Source organism: Chelon labrosus (assembly GCF_963514085.1).
Source record: "Chelon labrosus genome assembly, chromosome: 15".
NCBI lineage: Eukaryota > Metazoa > Chordata > Actinopteri > Mugiliformes > Mugilidae > Chelon > Chelon labrosus.
In genome coordinates, this window is record NC_140348.1 from 21,170,692 (window position 1) to 21,185,697 (window position 15,006).

The 15,006-nt window shown below is 45.7% G+C and overlaps 1 protein-coding gene across 2 annotated transcripts in view; it reads left to right on the forward strand.

The window, feature by feature from the left end:
- Positions 1 to 15,006, forward strand: part of srfb (serum response factor b) — a 23,163-nt gene continuing 8,157 nt past the window's right edge. For both annotated transcript variants that reach the window (XM_084561987.1, XM_084561988.1), the window contains exons 1-3: positions 1 to 1,125; positions 5,021 to 5,287; positions 14,516 to 14,753. In XM_084561987.1, coding sequence (XP_084418113.1) covers positions 472 to 1,125; positions 5,021 to 5,287; positions 14,516 to 14,753 — 1,159 coding nt within the window. In that variant the 5' untranslated portion in view covers positions 1 to 471. The remainder of the gene's footprint in view (positions 1,126 to 5,020; positions 5,288 to 14,515; positions 14,754 to 15,006) is intronic.

Genomic DNA, 15,006 nt, shown 5'->3' on the forward strand with positions numbered 1-15,006 from the left:
TAGTTCCTCCGTCGTGGTGTTGCTCCGCCGCCGTGTCCTCTGTTCTTAAATTAAAGTTTTTGTTTGCGTTTCTGAACCACGAAGAGAGAAATATTGCAACGTCGAATGAGTTTAAGGCGTATACGTGAACTAAAACATCGACTCTGCCGTTTATTTTCGGTTAACAGCGCGGACTAGGTGACTCCGCGTAGCAGCATGGAGGGCGCTCTCAGGCTTTCCTTTTTGAGAAAGTGCTCAGAGTTTTGGAAATAGAGGAGGAGGGTGAACCAAACTGAGCCGGGGTTGAAGGGTCCTGGGGGCAGCATCACTTTCGAAAGTTTGTATTATTTCCTGGAGTCTCTAAACCCGCAACTGGCCTGGTTTGTTTACATCTGGTGGCCCAGGCGTGTATGCGTTTTTATCAGTCACTTAACGATACAAGCCGCTCCAGCTCCTTTGGCTGGTGTTTAGAGACTCGGTCTAGTAAATATAATGTTACCGAGCCAGGTTGGATCGGCACCATCTGGAAACGGGTCAGCTTCGGGCAGGGGTACCACAGGACACGGTTCGGGGGTTGTCGGCGGCGGGGTTCGTCCCATTTTGGTCAGAGCAGGGCAAGCTTTACCGGGGGTCAGCAGCGAGAGCGCCGGAGCTGCGGGGCGACTGGGGGAAAGAGACGCCGTCGGGATGCTGGGGGCAAATGGTCCAGGTGGTCCGAGAGGTGTGAGACCGGGGAACGGAGCCGGAGTGAACCCGCTGCAGACCGCCGTGCAGAGCAACATGGTGGGGCTGAACACGGGTGTTGTGTTGCCTCACGTAGCTCGGTTCGAGCCGGACCGGGAGTGCGCTCCTCTGTGCAGCGGCTCAGACAACGACTCGGACTCCGGAGACGATGATGACCCGGTGGGTTCACTCGGGGACAGCAGGAGAGGGGTGAAGCGGGAGAGAGGGGAGATGGAAGCTGCGGTGGCGGGCCAGGAGGTGGGAGTATCTCCCGGGGGCTACGGCATGGTGCCCGGAGGGGTCGCCGGGGCAAAGCCGGGGAAGAAGACACGTGGGCGCGTAAAGATCAAGATGGAATTTATTGACAACAAGTTGAGACGGTACACCACTTTCAGCAAGAGGAAGACGGGCATTATGAAAAAGGTGAGTCAGGTGATGGCTTTGGCTGTCATCCAGCTAGATTGTTAAATGTTGTTTGGCCTAGATATCCTGCAGTGGAACTCACAGCATGGTCCCTTGCATGCATTCATTCCTTCATGAGATTAACAATCAGTCTGGCAACACCTGAAGATAAACAATCACAACACCTGAGGGGTGGGAAAGTATGCAATCTATAATTTGTGATAATAGCCACACACAGACAGGAACTGTTGTGGGCCTTCTTTACTGCTGACCTGACGCAAATCTAGTGTCAATAAAATTCCCCTGAAAGACAAAACAGTTGTGGCACCAAGTGACTCAGTTGATGTGAGGAAGTCGGAACATCCACGACAGGCAATGGCCTTTAAATAGACCTGAGCAAATGACGGTTCTATTTATGACCATGCTCACCCCCAACTATCTCACGCAGGTTACCAGATAAACTAACGCCCGCACACAACCACCACACACCTTTCACACGCCGACTGACGGGCCTACAGCTACTGCAAGCGGTTCCCATCAGTGCACAGGCTGTTCCCTCTGTCACTTGTGAAGCCAGGCTTTGCTTGCAGGCGGCAGCCATGTGGCGGTGAGCAGCAGTGGGCCTGAATGTGCCAACAGCTGACTAAACCCCGGGGGGAGACAGATCAGAGGACGGTCAAAGAGCACTCAAACAGAAGCGAGAGGCTGGGGTCTGTCTGTGCATGCGGTGCGTGGCACTGTACGTGGAAGCATCCCGCCTCAAGTGATGGCCTCGGTTTTGTTAGTGGAGTCTGGCACAGGAGCAGGCGACATTAGAGAAGAACAGCCTTGCTCCTCTGTAGTCGTAATTGCCTCCATTAGTGTCTGCTTCATACAAAGCTTAATTCCTCTGCAAATTTACAACTCCCTCGCACCGCTCCTGTAACACAGCAGTTGTGTTTGGCATCCAGTCATCTAAAGTTGATGATCTGGAGACCAGGACAGCTGTTGACCGCAGGCACAGCAGTTATTGTGCAGCAGACTCGGCCACTTTTCATTATGACTTCAAATAAACACTTGTAGGCCGTGCTTTATTGCAGTCCCAGAGTTTTTAGTTGTCCCCGTGTTACTTTCGGAGCACTTGCACTGTGTGCTCCGCTATGCTTCTCTCTTTTTCTTTTAATTTTTCTTTTATTTTTATTTTTTTTATGTATCCCAGACTGTTGTCGTGGAAACTGAGGTGTCTTTATGTAGGCTCTTGGCAACATGAACACAATTTGACACACTGTGGGGATGGAGATCTTTGAAAACGTTGCCCACACTCTGCCAGCCATCACAGAAATTGACAGGTGGGTGGAGTGGGAAGATTCATAGTAGATTTGGTCTCAAACTAGTTTCTCGGATGAACCCAGTTTCATTTTTGAAGGATGCAGCGAGTGCGGCGTAGGCCTCTTTTGTTCTGGTTTTCTAAACGCTGCAGATGACGTGCGTGTCGCCACGTCCATTGCACAAACCGTTAACACAGCTTGAGTTGCAGGATTACTCAGTTAATAACTCATAGTTCCTGTTGTTTGTTCCATTTTTCTTGTCCAGAATAGGTCATGTCTCCATTTTTGATGGACTGTAGACAGGAGACAAGTTGACTTGTAATATCAGGATATGCGCAGGTGTTGGGAATAACCTTAACTATGGCTCAGTTCCATGCAGGTTGAAGCAGCCAGCTGGCACAGTGCAAAGGTTAAATGGGACGCAGCTATGTTATTGTTTTCACCTGGAATTTCTCTGCTTTGACACGTCTAGTACTGATAATTTAGCAACAGTTGTGATAATTCATCGATGGTTCGTTGAATATTTTCTCCTTAATGTGCAAATTTAAAGAGTTTTGCTTATTTACATTTTTTTTTTCTTTTTTTTTTTTTAAATGTATTTGGGGGGAAATGAAAAATTGCATATTACGGTCCTCAGGAATTTTAAATTTTTGATGCAAACAGTCATTGTGTTCTTATTATAAATAAGCTGCAGTCTCAGAGATGCTCGAAGTGGAGATTACTGGGGTTCATTTTAAATGGTCTTTAAAATACAAAGGAAAAAGGTTAATTATGCCATGTATAAATGGCAAGCGGAGATCTTGAAACGGCTTGTCTTGTCCAAACAACCGCACAAAACCTCAATTTATAGCCCAAATCCATCCGAGAAGCTCCATCTGAGAAGCTGGGACAAGAATCGTCCTCTGGCTTTTAACGGATTATAATTTTTTTGCATTTCTGTGAGTCAGCTGATCGATACTAATAAAACCAGCATGCTGCTTTGTGAAGCCGTCGCCTTGCTTTAGGTCTTTCCAACGTATGTTTTCAAGGGATTTAAACCACAAACTGTACAAACTCTTAAGGCCAAGTTTGGGACCGAGTCACCCGCTGCGTGCAGACAAACAACATTTTAATTGCACTGCTACACACTGGACCTGTTACATTGGCTGAACGCATCTTTTCCTTCTTTGTTATTAATAAATAGTCCTGGCTGGGATGTTTTGTGTGGCAGAGGAACCAATTACAGTCAGAGACACAGCACCGCCGCTGCCACCGCCACACACCCTGCAGTCATAAATATTTATGTGAAAATCAGCAGAGCAGGGGAAACTTATTAAAGCATTGTGTAGGTCGGGGTTTGTGCTGCCACACGGCACACTTAAAGTTGACAAATTAGCCCCTTTTCTGTCTTGGATGTTGGCCAAACATCAGGCTCCGTTGTTAGAGAATCCCTCGGCTAATCAAACGAAATGGCAGCGGAGGAGGGCGGCTGGAGCTGTAGTTCATTACCTGCTTCTGTAAGGCTGCAATAGCACTCTGTGAGGTGAACTGTATAACCAGCCAGAGACTCCTCTTAACATTGTTCTTCAGAAAAGCTCTACATAATTGAGGTTTTTAAGTGTTGAGGGGAAACAAACACACAGTAGCACTGAGCCACGATAGTAATAGATGTCATCATTAGCCTTTATGGTCCCTGTCACCATATTAGGACACGTAAAAGGCAATTATATGGTCAGCTTGCCGATAATGAGGATTGGAGCATAATGAACGCAGTGTTAAAGAGCACGGTGGAGCAGACTTGGACAAGTACGCGGTTTTATAAGGGCTCAATAAAATTCTATTAATTTGAATGTGATTCATCTCTTCCTCTTTGTTGTGCCCTGCGGAGTATTGCTCTCCGGCTCACAATGGCACATCTGTCAACTCGCTGCGGCTATACGGCGCTGGCCAAGGTGGTGGTAATGGCACTGTGCCTTCGCCGTACCAGAAGCATCCTCCACATAACCGATGAGTCATTTAGATAAAAAGGCTTTCTCAGGAGTTCACTCCGAGTGCAGCGTTGGGATGCGTTCGGTCGTGTGCGTCTGTGTTTGTGCTGGATGTTGAAGCCGAGCCTCGGTGTGCCTTTCCCCCCTTCACTCTGGGGGGTTTGAACGTGAGCATCTGCTGCGCGCTGTTTAATAAATGACAAGGCTGCGGAGTGCGATGGAGGCCTGGCGTTTTACAGCCGGCTAGTGTAAAAGAGAACGATTCCTCATGTCCTCCATCAAGACCGCATTACTTCTGCTCCCCCTGCTTTTGCAAACCAGCCCCTTTGCTGCAATCAGTCTCTCAGCTATATCACACTCTCTATTCTGGGAGACTTATCTGGTGTTATTTTAGGTTTATATGTGCTATACGTCAGCGCTCACTACAGGAGTATTTATAGATTCCTTGTGTCTTCTTGGCTTTTTTCCACAGGATTCATGTTTGGAATCTCTTATAGTCCCTCTCTTGTTGAGATTAATTTGTGCATGATGTGAAGGTAATCCAAGCCCTAATTTGGTGAACTATATATTTTTGATGTTTCAGCTCGACTCCTGGCTCGCTCTCTCGGTCAGATGCTTACATGTCCTTTTTATCTCGCCCAGGCCTACGAACTCTCCACCCTGACGGGAACCCAGGTTCTCCTGCTTGTGGCCAGCGAAACGGGCCACGTCTACACTTTTGCCACCCGCAAACTCCAGCCCATGATCACCAGTGAAACGGGCAAAGCCCTCATCCAGACATGCCTCAACTCGCCGGACTCGCCGCCCCGCTCCGACCCCTCCATGGACCAGCGCATGAGTGCCACGGGCTTCGAGGAGACGGACCTCACCTACCAGGTGTCCGAGTCGGAGAGCATGGGTGACTCAAAGGTGAGAATCAAAAAGCGTAATGATTGTAGACCAATCCTCCAGGTGCTCGAGGCAGAAATGAGCTCTTGTTTATATTGGAAAGATCATAGTGAGGCTGCAGCTGTGAACCCCTAAACATGAATGGGCTCATTTCTTTGCCTCTCCCCTGTGATCAGCAGCAATGGATGTAAATTGCATTTCGAATGAGGGGAAAAAAAAAAAAAAAAAAAAAGATAAAGCACATAGAAAGTCACTAATGGACATAGTGAGAAATCTCTCCAGAAAAGGCCAGGATACGAGGAGGACAAATAAATCAAACCCACAAGCAGCTGTGGAAAATAATCATTGTCCTATTGTAAACACAGTTTTGAACCTTCATCTGTTACACGTGAGGTTCCTGGTTTGGGCTCGGGGGGTTTGGTTCTGAGCACCAAGCCACTTTTTAATTAAACCAAAAAGTCTCAGAAGGTCCTTCAAAGGACTGCGGACTGGAGGGAGAGTCCGATAAGATGTGGAGAATTATCCTGCTGTGCTCTAAAGGGAACTGTCTACACTTTACCTTTCTGACCTCTCATCCAGGAAAGCCTCGTAACACTCCTGAAGATAAATCACCGCAGGTCTGGCCTGTGTTAGGATGAGAAACATGCAGCCTGCTATATGGAGGACTTTGCTGTTTATATTTGATTTGGGGACTGAGCCGTCTTATGTCCGCAGATAAAACCTTGAGCTTTGTTAAACAGAACTTTTATTTCTTTAAATATTAGAATATCACACATCATGCAAAGTTTTTGTTAAACCATTTGAAATCATCACGGCAGACGTAAAGACTTGAAGTTATTTTTCCACTGCAGCAATTTAACTGATTTAAAAGCTGAAATACCTTCACGTAAAACAGTTAATTTAGCTGCAGATGCACTTCACTATTGACATCTTTGTGCAATCACGTGCTAGAAGCTGAGGTTCCCTCGACTGTTTACGCAGCTCAAGTATGCCGCTTTGATGACGGACGCTTCCAGGCCTGTTTGCCCCCGCATGCCGTTTTCACAGGGCGCTAACTAACACGTACCACACGCCGTCAAGGATGGGGGATCAACCTTTGCATGTTAAGCCACTCTCATGCCCACTCTGCTCATTGATAAAAATTAGATTCTGCCTCTGTTGCCATATATGGTATGGTTTCCCTGCCTGCACTCTTGGCTGAGGCCCCTCACATTCCTTATAAGCTGCAGCTGTCTTTGGAGTCCTGTGATTCCCCCCCCCACACACACACACACACCACCACCCCGCCACCACCACCACTCATTTAGTGATATGGAGGGGAGGTATGGATGTAGATATGAGAGAGTGGAAGGGAAACATTTGAGCAATACTTCTGGTCCCATTTCATGTGGCGTCTATTTAGGTTTCTGGCGGTGACGCCGTGACCTCTGCCCCCCCACGTTGCAGTTACGAGGGTGGGGGACCAGCATGGACGCCATGAACCCTGCTAACGGCGGTAGACGCTAGAAATTGTCAGTGTTTTATCCATGTCGGGGTCGGCACTGTTATGGTTGGGACACAGCAGGTGGATACAGAGAACCTTGTTTTATTATTATTATTATTATTTTTTATTATGTGATCCTTTCTGTGCAGTAAGTCCTTCGCGTGGTGGCAGCTTGAACCTCTTCTGTGTCTGGACGATATTCATCACGGGAGCAGTATGTAAAGCATACAATCCAAGCTAGTCTAAACAATCCAGGGTTCGCAGTGGTCGGTGGGGGAAATGGAGAACAGTTTGGAGAAGCAGAAGAGAGAGGCTTAGGAGATATGAGGCGCAGACATGATTTGTTGCTGTTAGCATTGCTCATACAAATCACGTGAGAGTAGAACTTAGTGGTGCTAAAATGCTGTTGCCTGCAACACAGACAGGGTTCATAGTGGGGAAAAAAAAAAAACACAGAAGTGGAAAAATATCTGAATCAGGAACTGTTAATGTAAGGCAGGGATTTATTTACGAACATGATTGGTAGTGCACTTATACTTCTTCTTACTTAGATTGTTATCGCTCTTTTATATGTGTGGTTACTTCTGATTAGTTGAGTTTATCATGAGGACAGGAGCTAGCAGAGCCCTTTCCCTGCGACGATGGGGAACCCACTGTGATAAGATTGCTAGAGAGCAGTTTTGAAGCTCAGTGTGGTGGTTCCAGCTGCCGCCATTTTGGTAAAGCCTGACTCTGGCTAACTCCAGATTAATTAGATAAGACAGGACTTTATTCATCCCCCTGGGGAAATTAGGGTGAAGGTTAAAAAGGTGAAGGTGGGTGGATGACATGTAGACAGAGAGCTTGTGACCTGTGACCAGACTCACCTATGGCCTTAATTATGGAAAGTGTTGAGTTATATAAGCACAGTAGTAATAAATGGGTAAATTAGCTGTAGAGGCCAAGACTCTAGTTTGTACCAGGTCCTAAACAAGTTTATTTCTGCTGTAAAACATTGAGGTCTTCGGGGATTGAGTCTCTTCTGGAGCCAGCCTCAGGTGACCTTTGGCGGAACTGCAGTTTTTGGCACTTCAACGTTGGCGTCATCTTTCAGTCCTGGGGGTTTGCTGGCAACCACTAGAGACTCTTAGAAGGAGGTTGTTAGTGTCTGGACCTATTTCTTGGGACATACAAGTAACTTCCTAGAGACTCTGCTGACCCAAGGAAGACACTGGATCCATCCAAGAAACTTCTAGAAAGTCCTTTAACCAACCCCCCCTGTGAGACCACAATATGACACTTGAGTACAGATTAGACTGTAGAGGTGCTGGTAGGTGGATTTTGTTCAATTTAACCACAAGTCAAGCTATACAGGAAAGCATTAAGTTTCAAAATTGTTAATAATATTCAATACTGTGAATAATGAGTTGAGCGCTGGTACAAAGAAGCAGCAGTTTAAAATATTAAAATCATGTTTTAGTGTTAGTCCTGCAGGATAATAGCCTCGCAAAGCACCCTGCATTATTAAAAAAACCCTAACAGAAAACTGTATTTTAATTGGTCACCCACTAAATGATGGTCTTTAGCATTTAAACAGAGGAGTCAATCAGAGAAGAACCAGTTTATTATTCCTCTAAGACTTAATTTATTGAGCTCATTATTAAGTTTACAATTTGTGACTCACTTTATTTTTGGAAAATCGTCACTTTTCTGTTGCTTTTTTTTTTTTAGTCGACAGACGTGGGCAACAAGTTGAGCTCCTGAAAGGAATTCTGGGAGACGTAATGTCCGAATGAGATGTGTTGAAGGAAAATTGGGGATACGCTTAAAATAAATTGTCAGAGAAGGCAATTTTGTCTCTTATTGTGTCGTCTTTGCGTCCCCCAGCAGAGTTTTGGATTGTCAGTGGTTACTCCTTAATACTAGACGTGCCTTCTGTACAGATGTTTTTATGATTTTTGGGTTATTTTTGGAAGGGGATAGCAAATCCCACAACTCGTTCTTGGATCAGTGGAGAATTCTCAGTATCACAGTCTGGTTTTCCCCTCCTCCCTCCCTCCCTCTGTCACTTTCTCACTCCTTCACTTCATCCCTCTCTCTCCGTCCTCCTGTCAGTGTCACTGCTGTCGTTGAAGTTTATTTGCTGCTCTGCTCATTATCGGAGATCACGTTGTTTTTGTCAAGCAACACTGACCAGAAACCTTCCACACTGAGGCCGTTGTTGTGACCAACAGCTGGCATGTTTGTTTTCCCTGCAGTCGGGCTCTGGAGACATCCCATGACCGATTTGACAGCTTCATTATTCAACATATTGCACATTTATAAACGTGTATGGAGCATGCTGGCTGCGTTAGAGGGGGAGGAAGGCAACGTTATGTCACCCCTCCACCCTTCCTCCCTCCCTCCTCCACCCCCTTATTTTACAGCAAGCAACTGGACAGGTCAGCCGCCATTGGCTGCACCTCCTCCACTTGGGCTGCCTTGCCTTTTTTAGCAGTCCCAAATGGAGCTGCAAATTCCATGTTGCTGGCAGGGTGACAGACTGGGAGATGGGAGCCAGCAAATGGGAGATTAGACGAGGGCCAGCCACCAGTAAACTGCACAATGGGCTCTCAAAACAACACAGCACTGGCCTGCCAGTTGTCACCTTCAGTTTGGAATCATTAATCCCTCATGAGTAGGGAATCATTTGTGTCCCTCTCTTTTTAATTACTGTCTCGTTTCCTGTACCACTAAATCTGATGTCTGTGACATTAGGAGGGCAATGGTGGCTTTTTTTTTTTGTCTCTACAACCTTTAAGAGCGCACATTTTAGACAACGTCATACTAATAGACCTTATAAAGAGCTCCAAGTAGCTCATATCTCATGTGGCGCTATGCTTCTCAAAGTTTATTGAGTTCTGTCTACTGTTTATTTACATGTTAGGTTTTCTCATATGTTCACTGTGCAAATATCAGGGACAGGAGGCTTGAGATGTACTAGAAAAATATTGTCCCTCTTTTGCAAAACGGATTGCGTAACCTGTTATGGATGGCGCTCTCAGTGGCTGTTCAGTTTGACCCCAGAGGATTCATTGCTTGCTCAAGAAGACCCAGCCCCTCCACTCGCACCACTATAAATTGTGGCTTAATTTGGCTCCATTCTGGTGTCTCGTTATACCAAGTGGCATGTTTCACCAGGACAGGCTCTGGCACTTATTCTTTTTTTTCCCCAATGTGTAGTGAGGTTGATTTTGAAACAAGTTGTAAAATGGTACATTAGGGTAAAAATTTAAACAAAGAATTTTATTTGTTAAAGTAAAACGGTCTTAAAAATGTGAGTCTGGTTGCACGCCATTTGATTTCTTTAAGGGGCGTGTTTAAACCAATGCAGACGAAAAAAAAAAATACCTCTGAAAGCAGTTGGATAGTCCGTTATTGTGTTAACAAATTTAACTCCATAACGCACATAACCAGCTCCCAACAGATGGCTTCTGGACCAACTTTCCCACACAACAAATTTGTGGGCAGGAACGTTGGTCTGGCTTCCTGGAAATGTGCTAAATAAATGAAGATACACCGATCAGCCACAATATTAAAACCACTGACAGGAGAAGTAAATAACATTGACCATCTTGTGACACTACGATGTTCTGCTGGGAAAATTTTGGACCTGGCATTCATTCATGTGGATGTTACTTAGACATGTAGCACCCACTTAGACCAGACCAGACACCCCCACCCCATAGTAATAACATTCCTTGATGGCAGCAGCCATCCCCAGCAGGATGCAACCTGACACAGACACACACAAAAAACGGTTTAGGAACAACTAAAAAAAAAAACAAACATGAAGAACAGCACAAGGTGTTGACCTGGCCTCCAAATTCACTAGATCCCAAACTGATCAAGTATCTGTGGGATGATCCACAGAGGCCCCTCCTCTCTACCCATAGGACCCTGCTAACAGACGGAAGGCCCATGTCCATTCTCTGATGAGTCACAACTGTTTTGAAGAGACAAGAGAGACCTACGCAATATTAGGAAGGTGGTCATAATGTTATGCCTGATCTGTGTATGTTTCGTAGAAGGTTGGCGATCACTATTTTCATCCAGAAAAGTCATAAAACTAAAAGACAAAGCCACAAATCCTAAGAATTACAATTACTGATTATCAAAATAGTTGCAGTTTAACGACACCTGTCTAATTGACTAGTTGCTTCCGGTCAAATATATTTCCTAGACTAATTAGTCTAAAAATGTTTTCCAGTAAGGCAGCAGGGGGATGGTGGGAGTTGATGTATCATAGTGTATTAAGAGGAGCAGTGGATAGACAGGACTTAAGGAGGAAATGACAGAGCTGAGGTTTTGCCTCCATCACAATGATGATCCTCTTCTCTCACTTCTGGTCTGAAGGAATGCATGACACCACCGTGGCCTATGTTTACTATGCGCTGCCGTGACTCTGAAATAAAAGCCGGCACCGTTTATAGATGGGCCAGTTGAACAAGAGATGCACGGAGATGGTCAAACAAAGCAGTGGGTCAGTGGAGGCTCGCTAAGTAGGTCAGAGATAGTGGCTGTTAGATTAGACTCTTTGATTTGCCACACAGGTTAAAACCTGGATAATCACACGTGTTGCAAAGCCAAACAGTTCTAGTTGGATCTCAACAAGCAAAGCCAGAGCTGACGTTCACTTCTCTACATAGCAGTTTATCGAGCTGGAACACGGTGACCTTGTCCCTTCAGTCAACCATTTCTTTTTTTCTTTTTTATTTTAACAATAGTACAAGACGGAGCATCTCTGTCTGTTACAGGAACTGAGCAGAGCCATGGTGAGACTGCTCAGTGTCAGATGGCGGCTGTCTTCACACGTGGCCTCCTGCCGCCTCAGCTGGCGGGGAAAGGGTTAATTCCCCTCAGAGGTGCTCATGTTTCCTGCCAGCTGTCTGTGCCCTCAGCTGTTTGTACTCTCGCCCCTATCCTGTCCCATGTCCCCTGTCCCAAGCCTCACACAGGTCTGAGTCTGCTCAGGGGGCCGCACGCACTCCAATTCTGCTACGACTTCACCGTGACGCTTCAAACACCGTTAGCTTCTTTTTTTTTTTTCTTTTTTTTTTTTTTTTTAAATAAACTCTTTATAACTCCTCCAGTAATTTACTCTCATTTGTCTTGTGTGGTTTTAATGAACATGGACTGGAGAGAGAGAGAGACGGAGAATGAAGTCGCGGTGACAGCTGTGTGACACTCTGTCATCGTTCACTCTGTGATAAATGACACGGCTGAGAGTTGTACAGTTGTAAATGGGTGATAGGTAATTCCACTGCGAATTTATTCAGTTCTCATTTTTGGTCGAAAGGGCAGAACAACTGTGAGTAATCTGTGTGTCCCTCCCCCTTCTACGCTCAAGCTGCTGTTTAACTAAAGAGGTAAAGGACCTTGGACTGTCAGAGTCCCTCTGCAGAGCATGGAACTGATCTGCACACCAGCTAGCTTGCTAGCTCGCTAAATGGCTGCAGTAGTTTGAGTTTTGCATACTTTGATGATTCAGAGCGCCTTTTTTAAAAAAAAATTATTTTTATAAGACCGCACCTGTTTCTCCATCTGTTACCCCCACAAAGTCCAGAATACTGTGACTTAACCGTGGCGCTCGTGATTATTTGTTAGTTTAACTCAAAGTAAATTGAAACTTTGTTGAATCATCACGGTGAGTCACGCTACAAGACCATCATAAATATGAAGATATGATTAGGCTGCAGTGTGGCAGTGGACGCCAGAAGCCAATCCTCACAGTAGCTCCGTTTACATGTTTGCATGGCCGTGTGTGGTTGGAAGGCCTTATCAGCAGAGTCCATGCTGGATCCTCCACCTCTCACCCATGTAATCAGTCACATATAAAAACCAATAGTGCTTTGCTAAGAGAAGTTGGCTTCGCTTGCGTCTGCGTGTTATTAATAACAAACTTGACGTTTTTTATTAGAACCCTTCATCTTAGGACAAGCAACACACCTCAGTGACTTGCTTACTATGAGTAAGCCTTTCTGATGTGACACATGCATTATTGACTCACCTCTTCGGCTGTACTGCTGTGGAGAGCTTTGCATCTTTAACATTTTTGTCCCAGTTCTGTGGCTTGAGCCTCCAAGAAGACGTGACCACCTAAAGAATGAGGACCGGGGTTCAGGCTCGGCCTTGATCTTCTTTGTAATGTGGGAGATTCGTAACATCAAATATTTAAAAGTTTGTCGCCAGGAAGCTGCCCTCAAATAGCTGACAAAGTGTAAAGGACACTGGAAAACTGGGGCAAATTCCAGAGTGCAATTCAGGACATTTAATACAAAACACTGTACCAGGTCCATGAGGTGTCTGTCTCCGTATTATCCAATGCATGTAGAGCAGCAAATAAAGGAGATGGGTGATGCACATTGCTTTAAATAATTCTGAGGACTGCAAAGGATGCAGGATGTTTTCTCCACCTAATTCAGGCAAAAGAAGGCAGCATTTCTTAGCAGCAACTGGCATATGTTACGATGTCCTCTGCACTTGTGGTTATGTGGAAAATCTGCTTGCTTATTGGATGTGCATGCAGCTCCTTTTTCTGCTTGCATCCTTGTTTAATCACCTGGAATCAACCCTTCAAAGGATTATGAACCCACAGAGAACTGTGAACTCTCTTAAATGCCTACTAATGTCCAGGCTTATTTTCATCCTGCTATTTGAGATCATTAGTATCGTGTGATAAGTGTTTGTGCAAGTGCGTGAAAACAGCCATGGTGGGTTTAGATGTGCTTTATAGTCGCGGCCTAACGCCCACCTCGCTTCTTGTCATGCAGCCCACTCACCAACACATCCTGCTCGCCTGTTCAATGAATGTTCACATCGGCGTATGCTGTGATGCTACGATCTAACCTCCTTTTGATCTTAGTTTATGTGAGCGTGTGCCTTAATTCCATGCAATTTGCAAAGATGTCAGGTTACATGGTCAGTTAGTTGTCATAGTAACTCCTGGAGAGCATAGAGAGAGCGATGGAGCAGTAGCTGGATTTTAATTGCAGGATAAACATCTATAGATGACACTGAGTGTTCAGGTGTCGCAGTATTCACGGAGAATGCACAGTCATGTTTCTGTACTGCTGCTGATAATACTATATATTTTTCCTTCATTATTATGGAGCAACATTTCCACAAGGTTTAGTTTTTTAATTATTCCTTAGAAGCCATCTCACACTGACATGTAAATACAACCAATTGCGCATTAGACTGGAGTGGCATTGTTCAGAGAAAGGCTCCCTGCACTGCTTAGTATTTAACATACGGATGCAATTAGTGGGGTCGTAGCCTGTTTCTCTAGCTTTGTTTATGTCATTTACCCTGTGACTATTAAAACACGCTCTGGTTTCTATCAGGCAACCATTGATCCCTGAAACGCTGCAAGAATTAAAGACTTCTCCTCCCACCCTACCCTGCATTCAGCTGCTCAAAGAGGAAAAGCCCCATTAATGGTGTTGTTTTAGGTGTCCTCGTGATGATGTTGCAGTTGTTCAGTGTTCTCTGGTTCCAGCAGCTTTCAGGCAAACAAACTAAAATCAATGGAGTGCCTAAGTTCCATTTATTTGTTCTGACTGAGGCCTCAACCTTCTGAAGCCCGTGCGACAGCGCTCTAAAATGTGGGGTTTTCGGAAATGCAAAACTAATCTACCGCCTTCCACGCTCAACTCGCTCTTCTTCCTTTGCAGATTGTAATTTAATTTTATCAAATCTACCGGCCCTGTCTTCCTACAGCTCTCAGCGTTTGGTTTCTCCCACAGGACGCGCTGAAGCCGACGTTCACGGTAGCCAGCCTACCGGGCACCGTCAGCAGCGCCCAGTCCACGGTGCCCACCACCTCCACCACCATGCAGGTGAGCACTGGACCTTCGTTCCCCATCACCAACTACCTGGCCCCCGTCTCGGCCAACAGCAACGTCGGCGCCAACGGAACCGTCCTCAAAACCTCCGGCTCAACGGGGGTCATGCAGCTGCCCAGTGGCTTCACTTTCATGCCAGGTACGTAGGCCGCTACGACATGTGGTTTCTTGTCCTCGTGAGTTACTTACTTTGTGGGTTTAATTTTTTTTCTTAACCTCATCCTTTGGAATAGAAATGACACTTCTGCCGGCCTTCATGTTTTGTTAATGCCACCGTGTTGTCAAGCTTATTAGCTGATTAGAATTTGAATGGCGCTGCACTGCGACCTCAGCTGTCATCTCAGGGTGGTCGTGCCTCTCTCTCCGAGCTGTTTACATCACACAACAGCTCT